Source organism: Chaetodon trifascialis, chromosome 12 (genome assembly GCF_039877785.1).
Source record: "Chaetodon trifascialis isolate fChaTrf1 chromosome 12, fChaTrf1.hap1, whole genome shotgun sequence".
NCBI lineage: Eukaryota > Metazoa > Chordata > Actinopteri > Chaetodontiformes > Chaetodontidae > Chaetodon > Chaetodon trifascialis.
The window spans coordinates 24,552,608-24,577,826 of record NC_092067.1 but is presented as its reverse complement, the minus strand read 5'-3'; the positions used below and the strand labels follow the sequence as shown (position 1 = coordinate 24,577,826).

Here is a 25,219-nt window from a genome sequence, read left to right as displayed (position 1 = left end):
GCTGCGTACTGTACTGCAACTGCATGGAAAATACGTCTCAGCCTTTCGGATCACACCGCATCTGAAGAGTGGTCAAACATCACCACGATAAGTTCAGCGCATGTGTGATCTGTATCAGGTTTCAAGTTCAAGAATTGGACTTGCTAATCCCATAATTATCGGTAATTCTAAGCAAAGACAGCCTATTTTATCCCAACGAACAGAAAAATGTCAAATCTTCAAGTCCAAACACAGACATTATCAATCTGAATGCTATGCTATTCACCAAATCTCAACCCAATGGAACACATATAGGACAGATAGCGCTCCCCATCAGCATAAAACACACCAAATGAGGGAACATGGTTTGAAACAATGGCGGTCACCTCGCATCTCAAATGAAGCTGCGCTCACTGAGACGCTTCATGTCGCTGTTTTTCTGTCATTTGTCCCCCATCTGTCTATGAGACAGACGTTCATTTTTGTGACACTGAGTCACAAGAATGAAGTTTCCTGCCTCTTTTTCAGATAGCGAGCAGTCAGACTGCCAGATCTGTCACAGGGATTTAATCTCCTCCATCTTTCCTGTTTTTCCGGCTCTGGCTCCTCACAGCTGTGCCGAGTGCTGTCAGCGGCCGGCCTGGATGCAGCTCGGGCCAGTGCCTCCTTAACTGACCGGTGCGCTCAGAAACTCAGCCTTGTGGGAAATTTACGCTGCCTGCTGCGCCTCTTGAGACGTTATTAACAGAGATTCTAATGTAGTGCAAAGTCCTGTTAATGTTTACAACTCGCGGTTAAAGTCTGAGCAGCTCATTATTTGAAGTTGCTCGCACACCGTTGCCAATATCCTCCGGCCACACCCAGAACAAATTAAACAATTGCCCTCGAAGCACATTGTATTTAAGCTCTCAGCGTTATTATGCACTGCAGGTCTCCAAGTGAGATCATAGCATCAGGAGATCAATGAGTTATAAGGAGACAGCCGCGACTCCTGGTACTGCTTACGCTGAGTCACCCTCGAGGATTTTGGGAAGGGAAACAGAGCGAATTGGTTGGCTGGCTTAGCCCAGCGGGCCTTGTGATCGTCCAGTCACATGTCTCCCATTCTGTGCCTGGACTCCTGCAGATCTCCACCGACCAGAAGCAGAGAGGAGGAGAGAGACAGAGAGGGAGAGAGGGAGAGAGGGTGGGCGAGCAAAAGCCTCTGTTCGTCATGTATTTATGTGGAAACCAGCGCGCACAGATGCAACTTCCAGTTATGAAACAGTCAGAAGTATGCATGTGAACAGATGCATTATGTTAAGAATGATCAGCAACTCATCACATTCATGTGACGGCATGGATTAAATTCAACATGCATGACTGCACGCTCACACACACTCTCACACACATTCTCCTGCTGCCTTGTTACTGTATGTATTCTGCTGTGGTCCGCTGGGCCCCCAAAGCTCGGAGGGTGTCATCCTGTGTGCACGGTGTCTTTGTGCACATGGGGAAATGCAACACTGATGCTTACAACAGCGTCTTTGTTCACATACATTGCATATAAAAGGAGTTTAACTCCATTTCTTGGCGCAGCCCGACTCCTCAGTTTAATGGTGCGACTGCTGCTTTGGGTTATTATTTTATGTGGAAAGTAAGGAGTACCTGAATTATCCCAGTTCACTGAGCTATTTATTACAGCAGCATAATGGCAAAATTGTGAACCTCACCTCTTTCATTTGTAATGTACAAGACCAGAGCAAGAGGATAATCAAAACAAATCAGGTTATTGAATAATTTATGAAACTCAAGCAAAGAAGTCGTGCTTTCTTTCATCTTTCCTGTTTTCCAGAGACTTATGAATACGATGCACGCCTCAGCGTAGGCTAAACTAAATGATCTAAATCACAAGGAAAGCTCACACATTGTTTGCAGACAGATATATATTCAGATTTTAAGATATTTTATTCTTCTTTACCTTTTATTTAACAGTTTTGTCACACAGAAGGTGCCCTTTGCCATCTGTATGAGAGCTAAGCTTTCAACTATCTCCACTGTAAACCCATCCACCATAACGTGGGATGCCCAGAGCAAGGTGATGTAGTATGAGGGGTGAGTGTGTTGATGAGGGTGAGGCGACTTCCACCCAGGAGAGGAGGGTTTGTGTCCCATCACATGTGTTAATGCACTTATTTTAACCTAAACATGATCTTTTGTAAACCTAACCAAGCAGTTATGTTGCCCAAATGTAACCAAACTGCGACCGTTTCACAACATTAACTGGCTTCCTGGCAGACAGGCTTATGGCAGGCGTCTCTTATAGATGCTAAAGGCCACACATTCTTTTTTCCCTTGGGGCCCCTTAGAGGCTTAATCCAGCCGTGTGTGTGGTCCTCCTGGGATCCATTCTGGAGTCACATTAATGTTTAATAACTAGTAAGCGGCCTAGTGTACATCCAATAAAATGTATCCAGAATATTAAATTAATTGTAAACAGAATGATACTGTAAATCAGGGTAATTTCATATTTCAGTGCTGGATATTCATCATTATATTACTGAAATGATCCATTTGGACGTTGCAGTTTCGAGAGTGGGTATAGTGGTTTGGGAACGGGCCAGAGGTTCTGGTGAGGCTGGCAGAGTCAGAGCTCGTCTGGCTTTTATTCACATTAAGAGTAGAAGAACGGATCCAGGGAAGTTTTAGTCAGGCCAAGTCATCAAGGTTTATAACAAAAACAGTGCTAAATGTTACTGTTATTGCATCATTATCATTAGATGTCGTGCTAACAGTTGTAATAATGGTGCTTTTTAGTGTCCGCTCTTCTGCAGAGCAGTGAGTGCTCACAGTCGTTTCTGTAACGTGTGTGGAACAAGTTGCTGTTCTGCATCAGCTCTCGACTTTAACCACCTCGTCTGCTGATCTGCGAAGCTCATTCTCGAACTTGTGCATCTCCCTGCAGCCTTTTTTGTTCCCAGTCTCCCCTTCCTCTCTCCATGTAAGAGGGAACTGTTACATACAAATGCAACTCACTCATAAACACTCTCATAAAGAGGTGCTGAAATCACACAGTGTTCCTTCTTTTGCCTCCTGGAGCTGCGCTTGTTGTTGCTAGATGGAAATAAAAAAGCATCTGATTTGCTGCAGGACATGCTGTACATGCATCCTGCTGCACAGACAAAGGCCGTTTGGTTAAGAGGTACCTCAGGGGTTTGAAGGAGGTGTAACCCTTTGCTCAGGATGGTGAACTTGGTTTGCATGATATGAGTCTTGTGGGGGATTTGCAGATGTATGCACGCAGAGAAATGCCCGATGATTGTATTTGTGCACTGCATTACTTTCCAGAAACCACACGCTTCACTGCACAGTGTCGTCAGTTATTCTAAAAAGCTCTAACATGTCTTCCTTCTTGATCAGCAGACGGATATGAAGAACACAGCATGGATGCCGCAGATTCACAACACGACAAAGAGGTAGCTCATGTTTTTTCTCTGATGGGTGAAAAACTGGTGCATGTGGTTCTTCCCTTCCTTGTGCTTTGTTACTAATTGCTTGTTGAGACGATTAAATTAAAAGTCATCACGCAGCTGTTTTGCTGTAGTTGTAGTGAGTTTGTGGCCAGCAGAAATGATTCCAGTGATATGCATCATAAAACAGGAAGCAGATATCAATTTGTACTCAGACAGCACAGCATTAGTCGCTCTGGTGATTTTCACTGCCAGTTTATGTTGAGGCCTCACGTGGAAACCTATAAACAATGCGGGATTCCCTTCTGCTCCCACACCTTACATGGTTCCTGTTCCTTCATTGAAGATGCTTCAGCGAGGGAGACTAAAGCTCAGTTTCATTCAGTTTCAAATCAGTATTTGCACCCTGCGAGTTTTTTCTGAACAGCTGAGACTTTTCACGGCTCTGCTGTGGTCAGCGCTGATGCTGACGGGTCCTTCCTCTGTTGAAAAGCTGCACGGGTTATCTGCGTGATCTAGGCCAGCCCTCATGAACAGCTGGAATGCTTTGACAGTTTGTGACGACTAAGGTTAGGCACGGTCGAACGGGCAGTGGCAGCGGTGTATTCTGGGTAAATACCAGGCTGTCATACGTCATCGCACACATGAAAGAGTTGAAGGAGACTCTGGTTTGAGTCCTGAGAGTGTAAAAAAGGGGCACTGCGTCCCCTGGAATTCATCATAAAACCAAAACTACTATTGTTTATGCCACAGTCTCTGTGTAATGTGGGAGCTGAGCTTTGTTTACTCTCAATCACTGCAGCGGCTGCTGAGGAGAAGAAATGTTGACAGGACTCTGGGGCTCTCTGGGTCTGTGGATGCCTTCCCTTAGTTTCCAAAGTGACTTACAAAGTTTTATTTAGATCTTATATGATTGGGCTTTTGATGGATGTTATTAAAAGACAGACTATAAGAAGGCCAAGCGGAGCCTCGTGCATCCCCGGTTGGATTTTCACTTCGACAGAGTGCCCTCTGCTGGTCCAACCAGAGCACTGCCCAACTCTCCTGTCAGCTTCACCCTCTCAGAGAAGCTACAATGCAACTACAGAGAGTTTTTAGAGCCTGCAGGGATTCAGCGTGTTGCTGAAGGAATCAGCAGCACAGAGCTTGAAGCTGCATCTTCAAACACGTCCCTGTCTTTCATGTCCACAGAGCCAAACAGCTGATGTTCGCAGAGACTCCCATTGAAACATGCAGGTTGTTTGACAACGCTTACCGCCGTGGACTCTCGATCGCTGTAGATCCTCAAAGGCTCTTCCGACCATCTGGATGAGAAACATTCTGTCTGTTGCAGGTTAAAAGAAAGATTCACAGACTGAATATTTTCATCCAGATGGTCTTCAAGGCAGCACCTTCCCCATATCAGATGCTTAATGCTGTGACTCAAATGTAATGGTAATACATGACGTGATTTTTAAATGCTTTTTTTCAGTAATTGTGCTTGATTGTGCTTAATCAGTACATCAGTGTGAGGATTTCTTTGGGCCTGAATCACCTCCTCTCCATCTTTTCATTGACACCATCTTTCTCTACCCTCCACTCTCTGGTGACGGTGTTTCCCTTCCTGCTCTCCAAAGATGAAAAAGGCCAAAAGGCGGCTAACTGTTGATCCCATTGATTTTGAACTGGGCTGTGACTACGTCATGGAATCAAGAGGACGGCCAAAGCAGGTAAAGGCTGGACAAGCCCAGAACCAGCTTTCCCATTCATACAAGGAGCCCTCTGTCTGTCTGTCTGTCTGTCTGTCTGTCTGTCTGTCTGTCTGTCTGTCTGTCTGTCTGTCTGTCTGTCTGTCTGTCTTCAGCTTCTTTCTGTTGCTTTCTGCTGGTTTGGCAACACAACATTACATTCGTGTTGAGCGCTGTCATTATTCATCTTCATCTCTGGCCACAACACACTGGTCGTGGACAGTGCATGTGTGCACAAACAAACACAAACACATCGTGTCAGCTCGTTAAGAAAACAGCATTTCACCAAATGTAAAGAGACACATGTGGCATGAAACCAAGACACGGGGCATCACATGGGATCAGACTCTGCATCCTAACGAGGATGTCACAGCAGCACTCACCTCTCTCCATCCTCGCTCTTATAGGCCTCGGTCTCTCAGGACATCATGGAAGTGGACGTAGGTGTGAGGGAGTCGATGCTCGCTGAGGCTGACATGGCCTCTGTTTTCCACCAGATTCTGGAGGAGCGACACGACAGTCTGGGCCTGGGAATGGCTCCACAGCCAGGTAAAGAGAAAACAGGTCAAACGCACCTGTGCAGCATGTGCACAGGTGTGTTAAGGAACCCATACTGCAGCGTTTCTAACAATGCTAACCTTCTTACCAAGTGAAAGGAAATATTGCTCCCAATTTTCATCCATTTATCATAATTCACATGGAGGTATTTTGCAATTTAACGGTTTTCTTGCTGTCAACACAGGTAAACTTGCGACAGCCTACCAACGCTCTGTTAACTACATGAGCTTGTTGATTAGTTAAATAAAAAGCTAACAGCATTAAAAACACTCAGCTATTCTAAGCTACAAGACAGTTTACTGTGCTCTGTTAGCATTAGTGTGGATTTTACCAGGATATCCAATCCAAGATTTGTCTTTATTTTCTCTCTGTGCAGCCACTTAAAGGTGCAGCTACTGTTTCAGTAAACATATATTCCAGTCATAAGCTGCAGGGTTAACGTAAGGCTGACGTGCACGTCCATCCAAAGTGTTTGCTATTAGCGACCAACTTTTTCATATTTCCTCCAGATGACCTCGTGTACCCGGACAGCCGCACTGTTCCATCGCGCTCCGTCTCCCGGCTCAGCTACTCGTCGTGTGGCAGCGGGAGCGCCTGGGGCCCCCGGTGCAGCAGCAGCAGCTATCTGCCCGGCCCTGATGACTCAGAGGGGGAGGAGGACCACTGCCAGCGCTACCCTCTCTACCAGTCTCACCTGGGCGTCCTCAGCCACACCTCCCAGGACAGCCTGAACTCACCCAACCCTCCACCACAGGTCTCTGATATCACTCATCTTTCAGTCATCATATAAAATGCTCATTACGTTATGTTGATTTGGCTTTAGCCACTTTTTCACATCAAACACATGAAAGCATCAGGAGAAGGTTTGGTATTCTGTGGGTTAATACAAGTCTTTGGGTTTTGTTATATATTGTGGGAAAGCAGTAAAGTGCAGTGATGCTCATATATTATTATGTAGTGTTATATAACTAAACAGTAGGGGTTACAGTATCACATATATAGTACAAGTATGAGTACAAGTAAGACATTATGTGGAGCAGGAAGCATGAAATGAGACGTGCACTATAGGTCACATACGTGCAGTATGGACAGTATTAGAAACGTGTGTGTGTGTGTGTGTGTGTGTGTGTGTGTGTGTGTGTGTGTGTGTGTGTGTGCGCGTGTGTGTGTGTAGTGTTTGTACATGAGTGAGGCAGTAGTGAGTGAGACAGAGAAAGTCAAAGTTCACAACAACATGTTTATCATTAGAGGTGGACTTGTGTTAACATGCATTCAACAGGAAATATTAAGATAAGTATTTGACATATTATTAATCTTTAAGCAGCCAGCTCACAAGTCATGACATGTTTCTGCCAGCTGCCTTTAACGATGAACAGTGTCAATATCGGTGTTGATACTGGTGATTCTGCCACTGGTTTTTCTTCAGATAGACCAGTTTGTGGGATGCCTCTTCTGCACCGGTCAGCAGTAGATATTAGAGATGTGACTTTCATAGTAAACAACATTCAACCTTCTTGAGCAATAAGTTCCCATCACTGCACAGATATTCTGTCTGATATCAATTAAATTTACTGATCTACATACACGACCCATATGGCTTTTAATGACACAATATAAAAGTCTGCTGGCTTTTTTCCCCTTGTCCCAGCTTTGGCACAAAGATGATGGACATGGTTGACTTGGCAATCCATTAAATTTTTTAGATTTTTGTTATATGAGAGGGTTTATTCAGGGGAAGAAAGGACAATGAGAAAAATCAGCTGTCCACATTTGACCTCATGGTGTAGCTCTGCTGTGCTGGAAGGAATCCGCTCCATCAAAATGAGCAGTAAAGTAAAGCAAAGACCATAAAGATCATTATTAAAATTAGAAATGTTTTTTTTTTTTCTGTTTGGGTTTTACAAAAAACAAATAGTTTGGCACATGCATGATATGATTGGTGCAATAATTAATTGTGGTGTTCACATTTCTGAGAGGCAGCAGCTCACAAACTGATTTTCTTTTTGTTATTTCAGTTCTTTCTAGACACACTCGCACACACACTCGCACACACACCAGGCTGACATGTTGAGTGATGTACGGGCAACAGCTGCAAGATCAGAGGGGGTTACATATATGACATCAGTGTCTATTTATGTGTCCGCATACAGCTCAATCCCTGGAAAGGATCTGTTCATGTTCACAAGCAGCAGATAGAAAACACACTTTGTTTATCAAGAGTTTGGCCTCGAGTGGGCTGCTTTTCTCACTGCCGCCAGAGATCAATAAGTCTGCATGTGTCCTTGTCCTCCTTTGAGGTCCAACTCAGATTATCTGAATCCAAAGATGTCCTCTGAGGTTATTAAAGATAAGAGTGTGAAAACAAAGGAAGTCATTCGGCTTTGCGGTGGAAGGCAGCCATGAAAAACGAGGCCTGGTGTTATCAGTCCCACCTGGCTGCGCTGATCACCCACCTTTGATACCTGGTGTCAGGGCAGATTTGTCTCACAGCTGGGCAGAAAGCAAAGAGCCCAAACATGTGCCTGTCAGATATCACAAGTAATTCTCCTTGGCTGTGATGTACGAGCTTCGTCAGACACCAGTGACTCACCGGCAGCGTGCGGGTGTTTGTTTGACTCTGTTTGAACCTGGAAAACATTCAAAGCCTCCAGCGAGGTTGAAAGTCAAGTGACGTATTCGGTTTAGTCGTGTTTGTGGAACAAGGCATCAGCGCACATGTGGGCCGGAAATGGTGCAGAGCAGAGCAAAGGTGTGTTTCCATTTGTAATACACAGGCGACGGACAAACCTGCATAAATGAGCAGAGAAGCATAAAAAGGCCTGAACGCATCGTGTAGACAGAGACTGAAGCTGCTGCTGCTCTGCTAACGCGCTGCTGATGCTAAATCAGCAGCAGTCAAAGTTAAAGGTTCAACGGTGAAGATGCGGTCGAGGCAGTCAGGAATGAGCCGGGATGGCGTGCAGCCATTCAGGACCCTGATTGAGAGTTTAGACTCAGACACTCAGCTGATTTGCCACATCAGGGCTACGCTGACGTGGTTGGATCATATTCGATAAACAGTGGCCTGAAAACACGAGTAAACAACACACAACCGTCATCAAATTTGGATTTGTTTAACTTAGCTTAAATCTCATTGGCTCGTGGAGGTGTATGATGTCACGTTTTGGCGATGAGGCCTCGCCAGCCTCAAACCACGACAAAGAATAACAAAAAAAAAAAACTAAAAACAGAAACGACCCAGCTGGAATAACTGAATTTGCTCTAATTTTGGCAGAAAATTGAGTGTACATGTACGATTAAGAAAATATATTTTCAGGACTGTTAAACTTGTAATATTCAACCAGTAACTGTAGAAGTTGTGCCAGTCACAACAAATGAGGGGGCTTTTTTAACCTGAACTCTGCCTCCTAGCACTGGTTCACAGGCCTTTTGTTTAGGTTATAGGTGGATAAGTTGGGAATAGGGTTGTGTTTCAGGTTTGGGAATGCTAAGAATGAGGGAGGCAGGACTTGGACATCGTCTAAGAGGAGCTGTTGTCTGAGAGGCACAGCTCAGGGCACGAAAGCCCCCCCACACATCAAGGATATGCCTCATAACTGTCTGCTTGACTTCCTTCCTTTTACTTCACATGTGCAGAAGATTTATTTCATTTTTCTGTCACAATTTCAGCCAAGACGTTTTAGAGAGGACCCTCTCAATTATTGTCAAATGAGATTTGGGGATGAGCTGATTTGCCTCTGATGGGACCATGTGAACTTTATCACGAGGGCAATAAACTGAAGGCCGTCTGCACTGAAAGGGGAGTTTCTGTACTGAGGGAAACTGGCGTCATATGAAATGCTCGTTTTGAAAAAACTACACATGTACCTTTAAACTACCAAATTTCTACCGTTTTCCTGTCCTCATCGTCTGACCTCCCCGTCTCTCTCCAGATCACTGACCTGAACAGACGCGTGTCAGCCATCGAGACCTTCTTGAACCACTTAGAGCAGAAGGTCACCTCAACATACGAGCAGGTAAATCACAGCTGCCAGATCGTTATCAGCTCATCATCAGCCAGCTGCTGCAGAAGGAGACGTTGGGAATTGTACGAGGAGGAGAACGAAATGCTGACCAGCAGCATTAAAAAGAAGTGCATGTACAGTGTGGCGTACTGTGTGATGTAACGCAGTCCTGTCCCTCTCCGCACACTTCACTTGAACCCTCCTGCACACGTTTTTTGCTGCTCACACAGCTGATGTTAATTAAAGTCTGCAGAGGGAGAGCAGAGGGGAAATATACTGGGACTTGGCCTCATATTCACAGCCTATACTATAGGCTGTACCCCTGAGTGACTGCCATGTTTCCATATGGCTGCAGTCGCTTGCTTTTACCTGTTAGAAAAAGCGCTTTCTTTATCCAAGCTAGCAACTAGCTGTTGAGCATATTTAGCAGCTAAATAGTCAGATACTGTCCATGCTGATGTTCTGCATCTGTGAAGGTGTTTGCAGGGTCATCTTTATCGTTCGTGCAGAGTTTACAGCTCGTTGCCCCCAAATGGCCAAAAAAACTAATCAATGCATCAGCAGCAATTCAAAGGTGTGACCTTCCTCTAACCTGCTGGTAAAGGTAAACGTGACCTGTGGGAAGTGTTTTCTGTCTAATAATGCATGATTTTCATTGTTTAAGCTCTCTGATAATGAAGCAGTGCTCACAGTTTTTCATATCTATCCTCCTCTTTCTTAAATCCAGATCAGTATCATCAGTCAACGAGCCAACCCACAAGAACAGCAAACTGTAAACAGTTCAGGTCTCCTCCTAATTAGTGGCTGTTCGGCTTCAAATGAGAGCAATATTTAATAGACTCATGCTTTTCCTCTTTCTTGTGGAAAACCACAGCTTAAATCAATTTGCATGCAGCCCGCATTTGCCCGGTTTTGTCAGAGCAGAGTCTGCACGCAACATAACTGCAGTAACGGGAGAGTACGCGTGCTTTAATGCGTCCAGGTACTGTGTGATCCATTGGTCTGTTCGTCTTCTAGACCGGCTTGTTCCTGTTTAAAGTCACAGCTGGACGAGTTTTATCACACACAGGCAGTTGACCCTTCACCCCAGCCTACTTATTTCCTGTCAAGCTTCCCACCTTCAAACTGCACAGTTTACAGGAATATCAGAGCCACATTTTCAGTTTAAAAACTGTACAAATGGCCTTCAATTTCTTTTCTCATTTCAAACAAGTGAGCAGAAAACATTCAGCTGGAGACGGAGTTTGAATGCCAACTGCAGAGTTGGCATTAATTAGCTACAGCTGATAAACTGATGGTCACTGGCTAAAACGAGAGGTTTGCTTTTGTTTACTTCAAAGTGAGAGTCTTAAATATGCAGATAAGTCTCAAATACATCCATGACTAAAAGTACATGTCCCAGGCAAAACATCATCCTCTCCAGATGCTGAGCCACATAAAAGTCTAAATACAGGAGCTTCATTGTTCTCGTATTGCACGCTGAAGGCAGTTAGTATTAGTATTATAGTGTAGTGTAGTAGTAATATAGTCATTGTTTTATTTTCTCATGTTACTCAGGTCTCAGCATGTTTGGCTGCTGTTGTTGGAGTGTAAACCGTCCCAAACAGATTAAATTTACTCTAAACTCTTTAGTAGCAGTATGGTTCCCATGAGTGTATGTACTCTCACATAACCTGTAATCCAAAAAACTAATGGCATTAGTTAATTATCTGGAAGCAGCATTAACAATGAGATTGTACTGTACTGTAGGTAGAAAGCTAGCCGTGCATGCTAACATATGTAGCTTACATCAAAGCAGATTCGTGGTCAGTGTCCACCATCAGCACCTTCTGATCTGTTTGACTTCGATTCAGGCTCCTCCGACTCCAAGCAGCACCTCTCCTCTTCCTCAGTGGGAGGACGTGGACTCGGAGGAGCAGCAGCTGAGGCGGAAGCTGGACGAGATGACGGACAACATCAGCGACCATAGCCTGACGTCTGATGAGGACGAGCCCAGCAGGCCCCCGTCCCCCCAGGAGGTCCCAGCATGGAGGAGCCCAGAGGGGGACGCCAAGCCCTCGAGACTACCTACCAGACCCACATCCAGAACGAGCATCAGCATCTCCACGCTGGAGGAGGAGCAGCCTCTGCAGGTGGACTCTGAGAAGGTAGAGCTATCTGTGGCCAAATTAAAGCAAACAGCAGTGGAGGAAAGGATCTGCACACGAGCATCCTGACTCAGATTAACACTTCATTTAATGCCAGAAAGTTCATTAAGAACGTACATGCTGCACATCTGGATTGTTGCACATTCTGCGCTTTAACAAAACAGCCTGGCTCATGAAATTTCATACCACCTCTGCAGGCATCCAGCTCAGGCACATACTGTAGTCATAAATCAAGCCACTCAGCCTTACTGTTTATTTTTCCTTTGCATCCCTCCCAGACTTTCTGAAAAATAGCTCCTCTTTAGCTGCTCTGCTAAGCTGTTTGAACTGTTTTCTCTGGCGTTTCTTTCCCTTTAAAGTAGCAGAGCTGCAGCGCTCGGGTGAGTCATGATATTGTGGGTTTTTTTGTGTCTTTTTACTATAAACCCATTCAAACTGCCTGCACTCTCTTAAGGACTTAACATATTACATAACACTGGTTTGTACAAGCAGGAAAACGCTCTCCTCTGGAGTTAGAAGCTAATAAAGCCAAAACTCGTGAAGCTGACTGTCTTATTTATGACTGAAGGGGGCAAAGGTCAACCCGTTTTCTGTTCTGCTTATTGTCAAACCAAACAGCCTTTTCTGCTGTGAACGATGACTTACCTCTGCAGGATAAGCTGTTCATGGAGGAGGAATGGGACTGCTGCTGTTCATAAGATAAATACTGAGACCGTGTTCCTTTGTACGACCCTGAACGAGGAAAAGTTTGGACTGAAACGTAAATAGAAGCAGAATCATTCGCAGACAAACTGTGTTTACTGAAGTCAGTGTTCCTGAGCTCATGTAGTAACAGTATCAACCTTTATCCAGTCATGTGTTCATAAAGTGGTGAACCTCGCTCCATCCTCGCTTGTGAACGACTGAGCCTTTCCAGGACGCCCCTTTCATACCCAACCATGATCCTCTCACCTGTTACCAATGAGCCTGTTTACCTGCGGAACGATCCAAACAGGTGTTTTTGGAGCGTTCCACGTCTTTCCCACTCTGTGAAACGTGTCGCTGCATCAGATTCAGAATAAGCAGATATTTACAGAAATCAATGAAGCTGATGAGGAAAAACATTAAATGACTTTGTGCTGTTTATGTCACAAAGGATCAGCTAGTCATCACTTTCTGTTTATGTTTCTCACAGCATAACAACCTTTTTGGAATCAGCGTGACATTTTTTCACGTCGTGCTGCTGCTGAGGTTGATGTAGAATAAGATTAGATGAAAAAGCTGATCTGCAGCCTTTCAGATAAGGTTACTTTGGACTTTTTGTCAAGAATTAGCTCCATAACAAATAAAATACAAGCATGAAAATGACGGCGATTAAGCAGAAATCACGACAGTTTTCTAATCTGCCACGTCTTTGTCTGAGGTCTGGTAAGTTTACGTGCGTGAGCCACCTGTTGCACTGACTAAAGATGGTCAGAGTGAACAGAAACTGCATGCAGCTGGTACATTTTTAATGTGTGAGAAACACTTTTTTCTTTTCATTTTTTCACAATTCTCTTAGACAAACCTCTCAACAGAGAGTCTGGAGAGGAGGTGGCGCCCTCTAGAGGACGACTCGATGGAAAGCTTCAAAGGTTCCACAGCCTTGCTGGTGGAGCTGGAGGACCAGGTAGCACAGGCGGCTGCCAACGTCCAGAACGCCCAGTGTGAGGTGAGAAAAACCAGCAGCTGAGCTAAAAGCTTAGCCGAGATATGCACACTCACGTTCTCTGTTTTTACCCCAACAAGGTCTCTTACATAGAAAACAGGATTGCTGCCCTGAACGCTGCCGGCATGCCAGCGGATAAAAGAAGAAGGGTAAAGATATTTCATTTCTGCTCATTTTGTTTGAGGCTAAGCCAGAGCTTCACAGTCAGACAGTCTTATTTAAAATCCTTTAGTCAAATCAAACCAGTGCACAGGAAGCAGAGCTGTTCTGAGGCCAGATTTCATCTCACGCTTTGACTCAATGACTTCACTTGTCGGCCTCTTAGATTCAAATCAACTCTGAAGAAACATGTTTCTACACTCAAAGGTGCCAAAAAGGCTGATAGACCATATTTTTTCCCACATCCTCACTTTTTTACTTCTGTTTGTTTCCCGCTTTGGTGTCTTCTAGTCTGCAATCCCGATCCAAGTGAGAAGACTTTCCCACAACTTTCCCACAAGTAAGACCTGACACTGCTGCCCTTGAGCCTGATCCCCAGAGCCTTTCCACTGACTCAAAACATCTTAACCTTGTTAAACTCGGAGAACATGATGATCTGGTTTGTGCGGTGGTGAACACTGTGTCCTATTGTGCTGCAGCTTTACTTTTCCCATCTGTACATCAGAAACTCAAAATGCACAATTCCCACTGGCGTGTTGTGCTATAAATGGTAGAAGATTTTCAGGAGAATAGTAGTTATAAAAAGCATTTCCAGGGTTTTAACTTAGTTTTGTTTGCTCTATTGGGGATTCAAGTAGAACTCAACTGAGGAAACCACATCTGACTTTATAACTGGGCTAACATTTAAAGCGATATCTACCAGAGTATGCATGTACAATTGCTGTATGTTTCCAGACCAGGTGGACAGGTTTGCAAGGAACTCCCTCTACAGGGGCTCCCTGACTCAGAGGAACCCAGTGGCCAAGCCCAAGACCAGGGCTACCTCTGCGGTATGACCCCGCTCTGCGCTGCTGGGTGCAGGGAAGAGTTCGTTTCCAGCATTATAGAGCTCATATTTGGAAAAATATGAGCCTCATCCAACAAAATCAGAGATTGCTTTAGTCTGCATTAAAGGAACAGCTCTACATTTTCTTGCTGAGAATTAAATGAGAAGATTGACGCCACTTCCATGTCTGTATGTTAAGCTGAAAGCTAGAGACAGGAGGTAGTTAGCTTAGCTTAGCATGAAGACCGGAAACAGCGGGAAACAGCTAGCTGGGTGTTTCTAGAGGTGAAAAATAATGTATAAGATTCACACATTAGGAAATCCAGCATGTAGCGAGAAGTCAGTTTTAGTGAGCTTTAGAGGTGCTGTTAGGCAGATTTTGTCACTTTTGCACAGATGCTAAGCTAAGCTAATTAGCTAGCCTTATTCCCAAACTGTTCATCATTGGATCTATCGGATTACTGGATCTAAATGGATCTATTGTTGGAAACAAACTCTTCATTGACTGCTGGATCCGCTGCGGGTTGGTTTCCAATCAGGCTTTTTGCTGGTTTGAAATAATTTTAATTTTCTTTCACTTTTGCTTCCTCTGTTTCAATCAAATAACAAATTCTGTGCCGTTCTTGCGTCGTTGTTTAGATTTCTTAATTTCGTCTTTCTTTCTTTTCTGAGCACTTGTATTAATAATTGTGCTTTTCCAAAAGCACTGAAAACATTAATATGTGCACATGCTTGGGTGTTTGGTTCTGCCTGATTTTAAATGAAGCAGCGTAGATCCTGTCAGAGGAACTGCAAACCATCACAGGCTGAGTTAGATGAGCCACAGCCGTGCTCTACACTTCAGGCGTGTCTATGAATGGTCACGTTTTGCAAAAAGGCAGCAGGATTCTTGTCTCGGAGCCGAGCTGTGATCCAGCGTCCAGCAGACCAGGACCAGGACTGCTCACTGTTCATCAGGACTTCCTGTTATCTCTGATTATCACAGAGCACAGAGCTTCGCATCCACAGACCTCTCTGCACATGATATTTTAAGATGAGCTTAAATAGCTCCAGAATGAGTATTTTTAGACGTGACTTTGCTTTAAATGTGTTGTTAATTTCCTGTTAGTTTCTCCTCTCCAGTAATCATTCACAACCCTCACAGTGATTCATCAGCACACAGTAGAGGCCTGTTACAGTTCCTGCTGTTGTTCGTCTCACTTGCTATGAGTGATTTCATGTCTAACAATGAACCCAATCAAAGCATGAAACGATTGATTATCTAATTATCAACGGAGCAGCCAATCATTGCCCGTCTGTCTGTGTCTCCTTGCAGAAACCGGTAATGACGCAGGGCTCCTGAGGAGGAGGCTGAGCATCATCTGACCGACGACTTCCTCCTCTCACCACATTCATTATTACAGTTTCACAGTTACAACTTCAGAAGCTGATAACTGGGACGGGAGCGTCTATATTTCTATTTAAAAATACATTTTATTGTCATATTACTGTGTTATTTTACTGAACTGGATTAGATGCACACCATATTTATATATACAGCTTATGTTCTGGTATACTTTGGAGTTAGACACTAACATTACCTTCACCTTAAATCTGTAGTTATTTATTCTAATGTTTATTCTAATGATGAAAGCATGCAACAAAACATTATAAATCATGATATTTTTCTTTGACAACCAGTCCAAAAGCAGTGCAGTAACAAACCAGAATTACTTTTGAAGTACTTAATGAACTACTTACTTAATTTTTACTTTAATATCTTCATAAACAAGCTAAGGTACTATCACGAAGAACGACTGAGCTTCTTGTAAAATCTGAATGATATAATTCCTCATATAGCGAGTCTAATAATGTTATTTCATGGTTTCCTGATGTTTATGAGTCAGTTAATAAAGACACCAGTGCACATTCCCTCCGTCTGTGTGCATTATGGCACAATATCTGAAAGATATTTATATTAAACTTGTGAATTTTCTACTTTTCTATATATTTATGCCAAAGAAAATTTGACTTTTACTTCTACATAATCAGTGTTATTACACTCAGCGGCACATCTGTTTACTCAGCTTGCATGGAAATGCTCCAAAAACTGGGACTTGTGTTTCATTTTTCTAAACTCACAAGTCTCATATGAATGTAGTTTTTGGTGTATTTTGCCGTAACGCAGTTGTCTGACTTTTGATTTGAAAATGGTTTCAAGATTTGATGACAAACTACAGGAAAAATTGAAGAGCGGAGAAACAGAAAAGCTTCATGTTGGGCACAAAGAATCAGCGGATGCTTTAATGAGGACGATGATGGAATAAATCGTGTCCTACGGTCTTTGAATCAGTCGCCGTCTGTGGCTTTTTTAAATTAAACTCTGCTTTACTTTATTCTCTGTTACACAGTCTCAGATCAGCATGTGTTTGTGCTAAAGTCACGACAAAGCAGATCATTTCAAGCTTCAGTTTAATTACATGTACTTCATTCTTTAAGCAGTACCATATTTGTCTCGTTAGTCTTATTAAATTATTTACAAACCAAACTGATAATGTCATTTTGTCTTTCTTTTCAGCCTCTTTCCTGGTTTGTGACCATAAATCTTGCATCAAACAGCTTTTATTTCCTGCAGCATTTCCTTTGTACATTCGATTTGCCTTTGTTGCCTCTGCCTATAAAAGAACTGCATCGTCTCACCATAACCTCAACAAATCAAGCGTTTATTGTCATATTGATGCAGCGCTGGCAGCCTCTGATGCATTTATACTCACCTGCCTTCAGTCTCGGATCGTCACAGAATCCTCCTCTTACATATTTTATCATTTAATTTGTTGGTTTGTCCCTTAAATCCACAGACGGGATTGAACCTGTGTGCACGGGACAGAAGCCGTCAAGCTCTTTATTTTAGGAGATGAACACAAATATTAAAGTAGAAATACACAGCATTTCCATGCTTATAACATGAAGGAACTCACAGTATACAGATATATTTTTGCTTATAATGTGTGTCAGTCAGGACATCAAGTGTCTTTTGGACTAAACAGAAGAAGAACTGACTAGTTAGTCGATGCAAACAAAACAAGAGCTGCAGACAATTAAGCTGGATTAACATAAAATTCAAATTAAAAAGAACTCAGATGGAGTTTAACTGATGGAAATCTCACAGATTACCACTTTAAAGTTTGACTTTCTTGCAGAATCCAACAGTTTATTGGAACTTCATGTGTTTGGTGGTGCTGTTACAGACACGTTGCATAAGCCAGGTCATAAGGAGACGATGTTTACTGAATATCGTTGTTGAGACGTGGGTGACATCAGCATGTGAACGCACTGCTGCCCCTCCTGCTGGGATATAAAGTGATGCCAAAGCTCTGAAGTCATCCACCTCACAGAGCAGGTAAGAGTCCCTCACAGACAACTCATTTCTCAGCGCTGCAGTCTCACTGCAGGACGTCTTGTGTCCAGCTGTTGGGATTTACAGACTGTCCTCTCACACCCAGAGGGAGAGGAGGATCTGCTCTGGTTCACCTGTTCGGCTCCTGCGAGGAGATCGTGAAGCAGCCGGTGAAGTTTGGATCAACAGCTCAACTATCTGACAAGAAATCTTCCAAACAGTAAGTTCCCAATATTCATGTGATGCTTCTGAGTGAGAATCAAAGTCAAGTGTTGTTTGGATCGACAGCCGATGCCAAAGCAGAGGCAGGAAGTCAGTTCAAAAGTCAGTTTAAAGTCAGCAGTGATCCAGAGTGCAGACGGCACGCTTCTTCTTCTTCTTCTTCTTCTTCTTCTTCTTCTTCTTCTTCTTCTTCTTCTTCTTCTTCTTCTGTCTTTCAACCAGCACATTCTTTGGCTCAGTTCAGCCATCGTTACCCAGCAAATTCATTTTGGCATTCATTTTTAAAATGACATTCATTAAACTGACTTCAAAAACAGGAAACTCTCGTCTGCGATGGAGATTTACGACATTCTCCTCTTCCTCCACATCAGCTGCAACACGAAGAACACAGTAATCCATCAAGAATCCTAATCCAATAATATGAAATCCATTATTATGAATTGGGTCGTTCTGCATAACGAGCACTTTTAATTTTGGTATTTTGAGTATAGTTTGATTCTGATACTCTTACTTCAGTAAAACATTTGAGTGCCTCCTCCGCTGATTCTGGGTCAGATGTGACCGATTCCACCTCTGTTTGTCGCTGCAGGTGGAGCTGCGATGAGGCTGTGTGCAGCACTCTGCGGACTCCTGCTGATGCTGAGTGAAGCTCTAAGCGGATCCCACCGAGACGACTCCATCGTCATCAGCAGGAGTGAGAGATCCTCTAATTAACGACCTCACCGGCCATTTTTATTCCATCCCGGCAGTTTCAAAATGTGTTTTTTTAATATCTTTTTGGCTCCATAAATCCAAACAGAGCAGAGCTAGCTACATGATTGGCTGTCAAAACAACCAATCATATGATCTGTTTTACAATGATAAAATGACGTGTGTGCTTTCAGTGCTGTTTGCATGGCCAGATGAGCTTTAAGTGAGAAAACACATTTGTTTTTTTGTTGTAATCTGACCTTTGAAACTCTTCTTCTGTGGCTGTAAATAAACAATTCTTCCCATGTTCTTACACTCTCAGTGGACCAAATTATATGACAATTTAAATCACTAATAGCGCATCACAGCAGACACAGCGTTGTTATATCCTGAGGTAATTGTTTTGGACACAGTTGGTAATAATACAGCCAATTCATGACACATGGTGAAACGTGGGGTCTGTCTCTTCATCCTGTGTGTCCAGATCCAGACATCGATGCCTCCTGGTACACTGGCAGAGGCATCAGACCGGTGGGGAGATTTGGCCGAAAAGTTGCAAGAAGAAATGAGCATCTGGCCTTCATCACGCCCGAAGTTTACAGACCAACAGCTGACAGCAAAAGCAGCGTTTGGATCACACGGTAGAAACGCCGCAGATGACTGAATATCTGCGCATTTTTCAGCATCCATGTTGCTTTTGTTCATTAAGAATTCAGGCTTAGGTTTAGGTGTTTTCTAACATGTTGCATAACTTTATTTTCTGTAAATGTTATGTAAGGTTGTTTTCTCCAGTACGATGTCAAAGGTCAAAGATGGAAGAAATGGCTTTATAGACAGTTTAAATGAGCAACATGAGAGAATAAAGTCAGACTGCTGCAGTGTTGTACTCAGTTTTTAGACTCTGTGGATGTCAGCGAGGAAAAGCTTTGCTGCAGGGACCTTTAAGGCTGACGTCCAGCTGCGATGTGATGCAGCAGTTCAGAGAAACATGTCCAGTGTTTCAGGGCCACGTCCCATTTTTGTCCAGTTGATGATCAGCAGCATTAATCATAAATCAAGTTGTTCACCTGTGACACAGCACTGTGTCACTAAAAGCTAGAACTCTAAACAGAAAAGGGGCTGACATGTTTTTCAAGTGTTATCTGCAGAATGTACTACAAGTTTGAGAAGTAAAAGTACTCATGTTGCAGTAAAATGTTCCCTGTCAGTGTTTTTCTGTGTGCTGTTTGTGGATTCATATCGGTGCTGCGTTCATGTGTTCATGTGTGTACTTTATATCCTGCTGGTAGTTTAATCTGCAGCAATGCATCATATTCTATAAGATCATCACGTTTGTCACTCTGTGGGCATGTTTGGCTCAGAAAAACTGCCTGTTTTCAGCTTTGTGACGAAGATTTTTCAGCTGATCCAGAGTTTATTTAGCTGAAGACGGAGGAGAATTTTCTCAGCCCATAAAAGAAGACGTCATCCTTCACTTCAGCACAAACATTCAAAATCAAAACATCTGGAGATGCGTGGTTTTCACCGGACAGGAAGGGTATGACAAATTGTAATCTGTAGAAGAAGTATAAAGAAACATAAAAGTACCTCATATTTGTACTTCAGTGCAGTACTGGAGTAAATGTACTTTCCACCAGTGTTCACTGAAAAGAGTTTCTCAGTACATGAGCTGCCTCAACACAGCATTTCTAAACTCCACAGTCAGCAGAACATCAGTTAACGTCGCTCTGCATCCTTCAGATAATACTGCATTTGAATATATATATAATGTACATAATATTGTTTTTTCCTCACTTTTCGTTTGCAGCTCAGTGGTTTAAAATGAGGAAAACTCGCCTGAAACGGCCAAACTGATGGTTTCTTTTCATGCACAAGATTTATGGCGACCAATCGTTCCCATCTCATTCTTTCTCCGTGTCATCGACTCTGCGTGAGGCGTCTCTTTGTTTCAGTGAGGCATCCAAACCAAACGAGGGCCAGCAGCCCCTCAGGCCCTACAGAAGCAGCTCGGTTTCAATCAGCACAAGAAGGCCTGCTTTCAGTGACGATTATCCTCTCAGCCACGCTTTAAATCACGAAGCAGTGAAAAGTTCGCACAAGGAGAAAAGCTGTTGTGTGGATGCAGAACACATGAGGGAATATTGTGCAAAGAGCAAGTGATTGACTGCAGGGGAGAGTCACTGATATGGAGGCTTCGGCTGGCCAAAAGCAAACAGAAACACTGTTTTACCCAGCGCCAGCAGAGGCTTTGAAATCCTGGTGTTACTCCAGCAGAGGGACAATTTTCTCATTATTTACGACGGTGTTGTCATGAGTTTAATCCGAAGCACAGCAGAGTCCTTTGCATCACATATTTACGAACGTTAGAAAAAGACATGCAAGAGCGACAATTCCTGGATTTTATACAACTGTAAAAGACATGAAAAAATAGTCCAAGATTTTAAGAAACGCCTTTATTTCATCTTGAGCATCTAATGTCTGTGTGTTCAGTGCAGAGCTGGAACGACCTGATTAGCCTAGCTTAGCATAAAGACACCTGAAACATCTCTGAAGCTGATTAATTAAAAACTTAAATCTCTTTTGTTTTATCTGCACTGAAGCAAAAATGTAAAAACAGCCAGTTCTGATTTGGGGCTTTAGGCGTTGAAGCTCCCTGGACGAGCATCGGTTCATCCGTCAGCTCCTCTGTTCGACGTCTCGAGCTGCAGAGCGGGTTGCCAGGTCCAGTCAGGGAGCACATGCTTCAGTAAAGGTCTGAAAACCTGGAAGCTCCAGTGATGAAACTCAGAGCTGCTGCGCGCAGTCATAGCTGCTGTTTGTCAAGAAACAGTTCCAGCACTTAATTCCCCCTAAAACTACAACCTGTCGCTTCATATTTCTGTTTCTGTGCAGCTATTGAGCAGATCCAGGCTCGCTGTTTCACCCTGTGTTGCTTCTATGCTAAGCTAGGCTGCGCATTAGCTGAATTTCGTTTGAATTAATTCATTCTGTTTGAATCAAACCAGACATGAGGGCAGTGACTCTGAGATCTGGAACCATGGGAACGTGTCCTTACTCCAGCTCCATCCTCCATCCAGCGTGAAGGATTTAGAAGGATCTGTTGGCCACTAAACTCTACACATCTTTAATCCACAGGCATAAATGAGACATTAAATATCTACAGAAAGCAAATACGTAGGATATACTTTCCAAAATGTTTAACGATTTTTTTAAAAATAACAATCTTGCTGGTTCAGCTAACCATAAGATGTCAGAGCCAACACTCAGACGGAGAGTGTCACGCGGTAAAAACGGTAAATATTTTACACATTTTAGAGTTCTTTCCTCGACATTAAAGTTATGTAAGTGGGTTCATTTTCAGTATTTCTGCGCCTCTGCTCGCCAGACGCAAATCAAATGATTTCTCCAGACCACAGCAGAATGCAGTTTGCACAGTGGAAATACTCTCAACTGTCAAAATACCCATTTACTATTATTAAACTTGACGGGGCCTCGAGTGTTGAAAAGGGAATTTGGAGAGCCGCACTCCGCCGAACTGATCTCCGCTCAGTTTTATCACGGCGTACAGGAGTGAGGCAGGAGACTCTGAATGAAAATAACTGGTTTCAGTTCAACATCTGTCAGAGACGGAGACGCAGGGGCTTGATCCTAAAACCCGCAGAGGAAAAAGAGCAGCACAAATGGAGCTGTTGTGGAAAGATCCCTGTCGAGTCGACGTGCAGCACCGAAGCCGTCGCCTGATCCTCAACAATCAGGGCTAGTTTTCAGCCTCAGCTGCTCATTGATGGTGAAGTACAACAACCTGAAGCAGCGTATTGCAGGATATATGTAAGCCTTTATCCAGTTTTTGTGTTGACAGACGGACAAACGAGGACGGGCAGATGGACCCTCACACAGGTTAGGGCCCGGCTTTGCAGCACGAGGCCAAAGGGTTGAATTTGTGTCGCCGTCGCAGGTCCACCAGCGGCATGTCCTGCCACTCTGACAGACCTCCCTGCTGCGCTCCAACGCACTCGTACACTCTGTGGGCTGAATCAGAGCTCTGTCACCAAAGACATCGCGTTACACAGGAACATGGACATATTTTACATGCCGGGAGTTTAAGCTGTTTTCATATAAATGCATTTGCTCCTCATGTTGGTGTCTAATGCTCTCTAGTGGTGCATCAGTGGACTTTCCCGGGGTTTAGACCACCGGGCGGATGCTCTTTCCAGACTGTGTATAAAACCAGCTTCTCCTCATAAGAACAAGAGACCCAACAACAATCCTAAACCTCATCCTAACCTCACCTGATTGGTTGAAGAAAACACAGCCCAGGAGCGCACCTGTGAGGCTGAACTCAGGTAACAAAGCTCCCAGAACACCTTCACTTACCGACAGCCATCAGCAGCTCGCTGACTTGATCCCCCGACAGCGCTGACGTCTCTGAAAAGAATAAGCCTCTCTCATTGGCCAGGCTCTGTCCTTCCTGCAGGACGACGTAAGAAACATAAGACTGCATCTCATAGATTAAAACCTACACTAAAGCTCTACAAAAGGTTTGAAGGAAGGTGGTTTCCTGCAGTCCTACCTGCACTGAGACTTGTCGCTCCTCTGCCAGGTCTCCCTTGTTGCCTACCAACCATATGACAGTAGATCCTGGTGTGCACTGTTTCTCAAGCTCTTTGAGCCACACCTGAGCCCTGATGAACGTTTCCTGTAGTGACACAAGCGCACAGGTTACAGGTGCACACCAGCCAAGACAAGCCAGGTAATCCACAGTCAGGTGTCTGCTCCTGTTACCCTTTTGCTGATATCATAGACCAGGAGTGCAGTGTGGGCTCCTCTGTAGTAAAGCGGGGTGACGCTGTGGTATTTTTCCTGCCCCGCCGTGTCCCACATCTCAAAGCGAAGAGTCACGTTACTCAGATGGACCACCCGGGTCAGGTAAGCACCTGAGGGAGCAGACAGCACAGTGACGCCAGGTGAGATTAGACGAGAAGGTCGATGCTCCTCTCCTGCATGAGCGTTAAGCCTGTGAAGCCACAGCCAGGAGACATTAGCCTAGCTTAGCATAAAGACTGGAAACAAGGGGAACAGCTAGCCTGGTTCTTTTCAGGGCTGAAGAATGGGCCTGCTAGCAGTAATAAAGCTCGTTAGCTAACATGCCAGATCAACACAAACCTGTAAACCACTTCCTGTCTCTGCACATGGATTAAAGATCCTGTTGATTTGTTAAATTTAAAGATGCTAGTAGGCAAAGTTTTATTAACACTCACCGCCCAGGTGAAAAAATACTTCAATTATACTTTTTGAAGAATGCACTAAGTACACTTTGTGCTATTTTTGGCACCTTCAAATGTTCCTAAGTGTACTCAATTACCCCTGGAGTACCACTTGAGTAATACTTGAGTATACTTGAAGTGTAAATAGTATATCAACTCAAAAGTACAACCAGGATTCATTCAAAACACACTCGTGGTACAACTGTTATCACCAGTGTGTTTGAAATATGCTTAAATATACTGAAATTAAAGCACATTTTAAGTAAGCATGCTAATAGTGTTTTACAAAGGACTTGAACATAAGCACACTATCCATAAATACACTTTTCTCCTATTATTGGAATTTAGTACTCTTAAGTAAAATTTTTAATACACTTAAAGTGGAGTACACTTTTCATAAGTACTTTGAAAGAACACTTAAAGTATTGCAGAATTAGTATATTCAGAGTTGAACTAATTGACATCTGTTTAGAAGTACACTTTCTAAAAGTATCCGTCAAACACACTTTAAATTAATTGACTTTTATATACTTGAATTGTACTTCTAGTACACTAACGTATACTACAGTTTGAGCTGGGCGTCTCCTCTGTTTCCAGTCTTCATGCTAAACTTCAGAGTTGAGAAAATTCACTCTGATGTGTCATCACTGCTCTCCAAAGCTCCCGGTGTCGTGCACTCACAGCCTACAGTCGGCGATGTGCTCCTGAACTCATCTTTGCTGAATCTCAGAGCCAGGCTGGACTTCCCCACACCAGAACCTCCCAGAAGCACCATCTTAACCCTTAGGGTCCGCACCGGTCTGCACAAAGTGTCTCTGTGGGGCTGTGGAGCTCCTCCTGCCACGCTCGGGAGATTTTCCCCCATCAAAGGTTCCCTTTAATCCAGAGAGTGAGAGGATGCAGGTGGACAGGACAGCCCAAGAAGGTCCTCAAGTCCTGATCCTGCAGTCAGCCTTCTGCCTGTTCAGAAGCAGCAGCTTCTCCAAACCGTCTTTAAATGTCTTCTTTGCTGTCAGAGTCTGCAGATGCACCAGCTTCACCTGGTTTTACAGAAGTAAAAGTAAAACCAAAGCCCCGTCTGAACATGTCAGAGAGCAGCAACTTGATTTCACTTCCTTGTACGCAGCCGAG

At 43.8% G+C, this 25,219-nt stretch overlaps 2 protein-coding genes across 3 annotated transcripts in view; one reads left to right on the top strand and one right to left on the bottom strand.

Annotated features, from left to right (window-relative positions):
• mlphb (melanophilin b) overlaps positions 1 to 15,915 on the top strand; it is a 30,774-nt gene extending 14,859 nt beyond the window's left edge. The window contains exons 5-15 of one of the 2 annotated variants that reach the window (XM_070976759.1): positions 3,382 to 3,434; positions 5,045 to 5,137; positions 5,563 to 5,704; positions 6,223 to 6,467; positions 9,646 to 9,729; positions 11,571 to 11,864; positions 13,405 to 13,554; positions 13,632 to 13,700; positions 14,002 to 14,050; positions 14,446 to 14,540; positions 15,852 to 15,915. In XM_070976759.1, the coding sequence (XP_070832860.1) occupies positions 3,382 to 3,434; positions 5,045 to 5,137; positions 5,563 to 5,704; positions 6,223 to 6,467; positions 9,646 to 9,729; positions 11,571 to 11,864; positions 13,405 to 13,554; positions 13,632 to 13,700; positions 14,002 to 14,050; positions 14,446 to 14,540; positions 15,852 to 15,878 (1,301 nt within the window). In that variant the 3' untranslated portion in view covers positions 15,879 to 15,915. Of the gene's footprint in view, positions 1 to 3,378; positions 3,435 to 5,044; positions 5,138 to 5,562; positions 5,705 to 6,222; positions 6,468 to 9,645; positions 9,730 to 11,570; positions 11,865 to 13,404; positions 13,555 to 13,631; positions 13,701 to 14,001; positions 14,051 to 14,445; positions 14,541 to 15,851 lie in introns of both variants that reach the window. The other variant, XM_070976760.1, reaches the window with a different exon arrangement.
• A 6,807-nt stretch (positions 15,916 to 22,722) lies between these two features.
• LOC139340377 (ras-related protein Rab-17-like) lies at positions 22,723 to 24,953 on the bottom strand. The gene is made up of 5 exons (XM_070976168.1): positions 24,770 to 24,953; positions 23,607 to 23,758; positions 23,395 to 23,520; positions 23,199 to 23,292; positions 22,723 to 22,853 (listed from the first exon to the last, which is right to left on the bottom strand). Exons 1-5 carry the CDS (start codon positions 24,951 to 24,953, stop codon positions 22,723 to 22,725), a joined length of 687 nt encoding a protein of 228 aa, XP_070832269.1.
• Positions 24,954 to 25,219: the final 266 nt, after the last annotated feature.